The 7,788-nt window shown below is 49.3% G+C and overlaps 1 protein-coding gene across 1 annotated transcript in view; it reads right to left on the reverse strand.

Annotated features, from left to right (window-relative positions):
• The window catches only part of CLPTM1 (cleft lip and palate associated transmembrane protein 1), a 56,689-nt gene that overhangs the window by 15,030 nt on the left and 33,871 nt on the right, over positions 1-7,788 (reverse strand). The window contains exons 5-7 of the mRNA XM_015427253.1: positions 7,090-7,207; positions 411-496; positions 132-264 (exon numbers count right to left, since the gene is read on the reverse strand). Coding sequence (XP_015282739.1) covers positions 132-264; positions 411-496; positions 7,090-7,207 — 337 coding nt within the window. The remainder of the gene's footprint in view (positions 1-131; positions 265-410; positions 497-7,089; positions 7,208-7,788) is intronic.

Consider the following 7,788-nt stretch of genomic DNA (forward strand, 5'->3'; position numbering starts at 1 on the left):
AAGGAGTTTGTGAGCCGCTCTGAGACTCCTTTGGGTAGTGAAGGGCGGGGTATAAATCCAATCTCTTTTCTTCTTCTTCTAATGGGAGAGGCCACTTAACCACTACACCAAAGAGGCTCTCTACACCGAACTGGCAAGTTTCAGCATCTGATGGAGAGGCAAGCTGGAACCGCCAAAATGGCGTGATAGAAACTGCTTCCCGACGTTGGCCCGACGTGCCCGATTCATCCGAGGCTCGAGTCTGTCACAGCCCCGGCCTAACACCTGGACAAGACCGTGAAGGCTAAGTTAAGGGGGACAAAAGGCACAGGCCACAAGGACGGTTCTCCCTGTGAAGGGTGAAAATCTTGACTTTGGCAGACTGAGGAAGAGCAAAAGCCACAGAGTCTGGCGGGAGAAGCGAGCGTTACTTTGATCATTTCGGGATCCGCTTCCGTCTCCCCCGTCAGCAGGTTCTTGGTCTTCTGGAACCGTCTGCGCTTGTACTTATTTATCACTGCAAAGAAACGGGGGGGGGGGGGGGGGGGGGGGGGGGGGGGGGGGGGGGGGGGGGGGGGGGGGGGGGGGGGGGGGGGGGGGGGGGGGGGGGGGGGGGGGGGGGCCTGTTTCGCACAAGGGACACAGAAACGGGGCAGAGAGGCCGAAGCCTTCCCTGTGCTAAGGTATTCCGAAAGCGCGCGCGCGCCTATCTGAATTCAGGCTGTACATCTGCCTGCCTCGAAAGAAGTGGGGATTCCTCTAAATCTCTAGTTCACACCAGTGTTCCCTCTAAGCTGAGTCAGTACGAACTAGTTCACTGTTCTTTAGCCTCCGGCTCACACATTTTCGTCTGAGCTCAGGAAGGAGGGCTCCTGAGCAAACCGATTTATGCAGGAGCCAAATCGCTCGCTCACAACTTTAATGCCAGCAACTCACAAAGTAGGATTTTTGCTCACAAGACTCCGCAGCATAAAGGCCAGGAGCTCACAAAGTAGAGTTCTTGCTCACGGGACTCCACAGCTTAGAGGGAGCGTTGGTCCACACGCACAGAAACAGAGCAGAAAGTGAACCCAAGTGTCATCTAGTCTAACCCCCTGCACAATGCCCCAAACTCACAACTACCTCCCCCTCCGCTCCCCCCAGTGACCCCTGCTTTGTGCCCAAAGGAAATATTACAACAAACAGGACCACGGTGTATAATAGCTAGCAAACAGTAAATCACTGTGTACAAATAAGCAATATTACAGTACAGTAATAATACAGTACTAGTTACAGACAAACGACTGAGGGAAGCTTAGCCAATTATTATATGCTGTGGACCCAGTCACATTAGAGCTTGCTATAGGAGCTCCCCGGTCACCAGAATCTAAGCGCGGTAGCGTACATCAAAAAATTGTATAAGAATTAGCATTTTGAAATATGGCTTGCAGCACTTCAATCTAATGAAGAAATAATTACAGAATGACAAACCTGAAGAAGGACACGCAGACGGACAGTGTACTAGAACTCCGTCGTTTGTCTGTAACTAGCACTGTATTACTCTGTAAGTACTGCTAAGCTTTATATCGCATATTGTAGTGTTACTGTTGTAATTTTGTTAATAATTGAATTCTAAACATTGCATATAAAAACCAACAAATATTGTTTAATTGTACACGGTGATTTACTGTTTTACTGTGCCCAATGGAAGGCAAAAAACCTTCAGGATCCTTCCTGACCCCAAAGTGGCAATTGGTGTATCTCTGGGCATGTAAGAAAGGGCCAGGAGAGCCGATCACTGGTTCATCCCTTCCTGCCCAAGTTCACAGAATTAGCATCAGCATCGCTGTCCCATGGCCGTCTAGCCTCTGCTTCAAAACCTCCAAAGAAGGAGAGCCCACTATCTCCCGAGGAAGCCTGTTCCACTGAGGAACTGCCAGGAAGTTCTTCCTAATATTTAGCCGAGAGCTCTTTTGATTTAATTTCAAGATGGGGTTAGCCGTGTTAGTCTGTCTGTAGCAGTAGAAAAGGAGACCAGCAGCACCTTAAAGGCTGACAAAAACTGTGGCAGGGGATGAGTGTTCATCATGAGTCACCGCTCGCTTCTTCAGGCATTTCAAAGGGAGATTAGACAGAGAGACTGCTGAATTGCAACTGATGACGAAGCTCAAGGCAACGCAACCTCCTGGACTGAATCGAGACCTAGGTTTTCTGTCTCATTACGAAATCTGATTTCTCCACGCCCACTACCTCTCTGTAATATCACACCTAATCCAATCACGCCTGCTATAGTCATTAAGAACATAAGAAGAGCCCTGCTGGATCAGACCCGTGGTCCATCTACTCCAACATCCTGTCCCACACAGTGGCCAGCCAATTCCTCTGGAAAGCCAACAACAGGGCACAGAGGCCAAGGCCTTCCCCTGATAAGAACATCAGAAGAGCCCTGCTGGATCAGACCAGTGGTCATCTAGTCCAGCATCCTGTCTCACACAGCGGCCAACCAGTTTTTCTGGAGAGCCAACAACAGGGCAGAGAGGCCAAGGCCTTCACAAGAACATCAGAAGAGCCCTGCCGGATCAGACCAGTGGTCCATCTACTCCAACATCCTGTCTCACACCGTGGCCGATGTTCCCTCTAATTTTTCCCTCCAACTGAGTGAAGCAGTTCATGAACTGAGCAGCATATAACTGCTATAATCTTAAAATGGACAATGGGCAGCGGAAGACCCTGCGTGACTCCAGACTGCTGCTGACCGGGGCTTCCTGGGTTCATGAGCGGCCGCTCACGCACACAGCTTAGAGGGAACAGTGAAGTGGCCAATCAGTTCCTCTGGACGGCCAACAACAGGAGCAGGGAGGGAGACATCTTCCCTTGATGTTGCCTCCTGGCTCTGGGATTCGGAGGCTTAGTGCCTCTGAATGTGGAGGTTCCCCTCAGTCACCATGCCTAGTAGCCATTGATAGACTTAGAAGAAGAAGAGGAGATTGGATTTATACCCCGCCCTCCACTACCCAAAGGTGCCTCAGAGCGGCTTACAAACTCCTTTCCCTTCCCCCTCCTCACAACAGGCACCCTGTGAGGTAGGTGGGGCTGAGAGAGCTCTGACAGAAACTGCTCTTTGTCAAGAACAGCCGCGTCGAAACTATGGCTTGCCCAAGGTCATCCAGCAGGTGTATGTGGAAGAGTGGGGAATCAAACCTGGTTCTCCTAGATTAGAGTCCACGCACTTAACCACTACACCAAACTGGCTCTCCATAAAGTTATCTGGCTATCCCAGCCAATGTTGGAAATGTAAGGCCAATATAGGGACCTTTTATCACATGTGGTGGTCATGCTGTAAAATCCAGGGATATTGGAAAATGGTGAGGAAACTAATTCAAGAAATAACGGAGAAAAATTTAGCGTTGGAACCTGAAATATATTTATTAAATATTCTACCCAAGGGGGTTATAATCAGCAGGAGAAATGTGTACTTGTCTATATAATAACTGCTGCCCGTTTATTATTGGCCAGAAACTGGAAACTAGATATAATACCGACCAGGGAGGAATTAGTAGTGAAAGCGTTAGATCTAGCGCAAATGGATAATCTGAGCTTGATGTTGCAAAACAAAAATGAAAAAGTATATAATAAAAAATGGTCTAAGGTGTATGATTGGATAGAGATGTTAAATGTATGAGACTCTACAATATATGTTAATATTGGATTGGAATGTAAACTTTGTAAAAACCAAATAAAAATATTGTGGGGAAAAAAATAAAGCTGTTTTCAGGGCTCTTTTTGTAGCATATTAGGCGACACAACTCCTAATGTAGCCAATCCTCCAAGAGCTTACAAAGCTCTTTTTACAGGGGCGACTGTAAGCTCTTGGAGGATTGGCTACATCAGGGGTGTGTGGCCTAATATGCAAAGGAGTTCCTGCTACAAAAAGAGCCCAGTAGTATTTCCTTTTGTCCGCCCTGAACCTACTGCCCATCAGCTTCATTGGATGCCCTTGAGCTCTAGTCTTTTGGGAGACGGAGAAAAAGTTCTTTCTCAGCTCTCTCCACCCCATGCATAATTTTACAAACCAATATCATGTGTCCCTTAGTCGTCTCTTTCCTAAACTGAAAAGTCCCAGACTCTTCAAGCCTTTCCTCCAAGGGAAGGGGCTCCAACCCACTATTCATCCTCACTGGAGTTTCACCTGCTATGTCTGCACTTTCATCTGCTATTGTCACTCGGCATCTGAAATCACTCCACACTCTCCAAGACATAGCACAGATGGACTCCCATTCTAGCTGTATCTGAAAAAGCGAGTGGAGACTCATGAAAGCTCTTCCCCTGCCACAAATTTTGTTAAGTCTTTAAAGTGCTACTGGATTTAATTTCAGTCCATGGGTGCCGGTCTGACCTTCTGGGGCAAGATTATCCCGGAAAATATAACGGCAAGACGCTTCTTGCCTAAGCCAGGCAAACGACAAGAAGAAATCACACACTGAACATACCAAGCGGCAAGGGAAGGAAAAGCCAAAACATGTGATGTCGCTGTCCTTTGCGGACTACTCAACTCCTCGGTCAGTTGAGGAACCCCCTGTTGGGGCGCCCAGGGACCCCAATATTTAAGAAATATTTCTCCCACAAAGCAACTTGTCTTTAACCTCCTAACCCCCTTGCCTTTCAGTCAGAAGCACATAAGAGAGGCCATGTTGGATCAGGCCAATGGCCCATCCAGTCCAACACTGTGTCACACAGTGGCCAGAAATACCAGGGGCCATCAGGAGGTCCACCAGTGGGGCCAGAACTCCAGAAGCCCTCCCACTGTTGCCCCGCCTAGCACCAAGAAGACAAAGCATCCCTGCCCCAGACATAAGAACATAAGAGAAGCCGTTGGACCACACCAGTGGCCCATCTAGTCCAACACTCTGCGTCACACGGTGGCCAAAGACGAGGCGCCATCAAGAGGTCCACCAGCGGGGCCAGAACTTCAGCAGCCCTCCCACTGTGCCCCCCCCCCAGCATCAAGAACACAGAGCATCACTGCCCCAGACAGAGTGTTCCATCTTTCCCTTGTGGCTAATAGCCACTCATGAACCTCTGCTCCACACATTCCTTCAATCCCCTCCTGAAGCTGTCTGTGCTTGCAGCCACCACCACTTCCTGTGGCAGTGAATTCCACGTGTGAATGACTCTTTGGTGTCCTGGAAACTCTGCTGACTCCAGGGACGCTTGGGCTTCTGGGAGCTCACAGAACTGATGCTTGCTCCTTTTCAGTCCCCCAGTCCCTCTCAAAAAAAACCCCTATGTCCTTGAAACAAGCCGAGTAAGCTAATATGGAGAAATCTGCTCACTTTGCACAATGTATTTTGAGCATGGAATTTTGGGTTGTTTTCTTTTTTATGGGGGGAGGAATCTAGATTTGTGGGCGGGAGTAAAAAAAAAAAAACCCTGTCTGCTTAGCTAGTATCTGCACATAAATAAAAACTGGAAGCTTTTGTCAAAAGAGTTGGGCTGGTTGGCCCGCATCCTGTTTTCCTTCATCCCTCCAGAACAGTGTTCCGTCTAAGCTAGTGTGAGCTAGCTCACAGTTTTTTAGCCTCCGCTTCACACACCTTTTTATCCTAGCTCAGGAAGGAGGGCTCCGGAGCAAACTAATTGATGCAGCAGCCAAATCGCTCGCTCACAACTTTAACGCCAGTCGCTCACAAAGTAGAGGTTTTTTGCTCACAAGACTCCACAGCTTAGAGGGAGCACTGCTACAAAATGCAGTGGCCTCTCCCCACAGATCCTCCCTCCCCGTCTCCTACAGGATAACCGCAAACACCGCTTGCACCGACCGCCTGTGGCATTTCTGCTTTTCAAGAAAGGGCGGGCTGATGGAAATTCGTCAAGCTGTTGCCCTTCCGAACTCTGCTGAAGTGTCGCGGAAGGCCTCCTGGTCTCCCTCTGTGCGGGCCTGCTAGCTGTTTGCCATTTTTGAAAGAGTGTGACATGAAAATGCACCCAAAGGCGTGGAACTCGCTCAGATATGGGTGTGCCCGCGTATCTGTACAGACTGCCGGTTGTGACAGGGCCAAGGAGAAAGGGAACATAGAGCGAACATGTCGTGTTGGGGAGCTGCAATGGGCAGCGGCTTTTCAGCATGCGCATGTTTAGAGCATGCCCCCCCCAGCCACATGGAGACACACCAGCTGCAGAGAGTACTAAAGCAAACCCTGGTCTACAAGATGCCCACTGTCTTCCTTGTGGAACTTGAGCCCCTGTTGTTAACCTCTTGACTTCTGGTGTGGAGGCAGGCCTGCCTAGTCCCCACCAGGGGCGGGACATCCCCTTGCCTCGGGGCCCCTCCCTCCGCTGCTGAACAGCCGGCCAAGCAGCACAGGGAAGTCTAGTGAAGTCACCCCATCACCGTTGACATGGGATGCTCTGGTACTTGGGCAACAACTCTATGGTAAAAAAAAAAAGACTTCTACCATAGAGTTTTGCCCAAATACCAGAGTGTCCCCATGTTGCGATGATGTCATTTCCGGGGCATACCAGAAGGAAGGTGACTAATGCCCCCTCTAAGCTGTGGGGTCTTGTGAGCAAAGATTCTACTTTGTGAGCTACTGGCACGGACGTTGTGAGCGAGCGGTTTGGCTGCTGCATGAATCAGTTCGCCCTTCCTGAGCCGAGACAAGAATGTGTGAGCTGGAGACTATAAAACTGTGAGCTAGCTCACACTGACTCAGCTTAGAGGGAACACTGGGCTTCCTGAGCCGAGACAAAAATGTGTGAGCCGGAGACTATAAAACTGTGAGCTAGCTCACTGATTCAGCTTAGACGGAAACCCTGGAAGTGACCACATTGCCAGCAATGCTGGCATGGGCATCTTTTTGCTGCCAATAAACACCCCCCCCACCCTCCACTGGTTGTACCTGGGAAACCTACATGGAGGAGTTACTAAAGGAAAAGAGGAAGTGGTCATGGAAAAGAGGAAGTGGTCATAAGTGGGGAAACGGCAGGTTGGAGCAACAAGGCCTGGAACTAGGGACACTGGGCGACTGGAGAGGGTGTGGAGTGCAGAAATCTCGCCCCCCCACGAGTAACGGCGGCAGCCTCCCGGCGAGAGAAGAGGGGGGCAGGATTCATTTCCAGGAAAAGGCTTACTTCGCGACGTGTGGACCGTGGAGAGCCGCTTGTAGGAGTTCTTCTGCTTCGGATCGGGGGTGAACCCGCTCTTTGTGAAGTACACGTGGATGTAGATGGAGCCGTTGTGCTGAACGCTCTGAAACCACACACAGGCAGCAGGCTGAAGTTAGTGGTGTCATTGGGAACGCGGGGCAAGAGAAGCCCAACTATCACTGCCTGCTGCTACACAGCCAGGGACCTGCATAGCTCAGGGACCGTCTTTTCCTGTATGTGCCCCGCGGAGCTTTACGCTCAACCAATCAACACCTTCTGGTTATCCCGGTCCCGAAGGATGTCTGACTGGCCTCAACGAGGCCCAGTCTAACCCTTACTTTTACTGTTATTTATTGCTCCTTATTGTATTTCGGGTTTACCTACATATTTCATACCTGTACACACAAAGTTATGGTTTATTTAGCATTTATAACCTTGTTTTCCGCCTGATCTCTTAATTGGAACATATATCCTACCTACCATTACAGGCATTCCCCTGTTCTTGAGGTTTATTCACTCCTGTTTACAAATTTACAGAACCTTACGGTTCTCTTCGTTGACCTGTTTCTTTCTTCCTATTGCACATAACGGTATCTTCGCTTATTGCAGAACATGTTTGTTGCTCTATTTCAACTAAAATGTGAAATGTAAAAAATGCTTTTATACTGTATTTTCTGTATCGTT

Source organism: Gekko japonicus, unplaced genomic scaffold (assembly GCF_001447785.1).
Source record: "Gekko japonicus isolate JY-2015 unplaced genomic scaffold, Gekko_japonicus_V1.1 scaffold1389, whole genome shotgun sequence".
NCBI classification, from domain to species: domain Eukaryota; kingdom Metazoa; phylum Chordata; class Lepidosauria; order Squamata; family Gekkonidae; genus Gekko; species Gekko japonicus.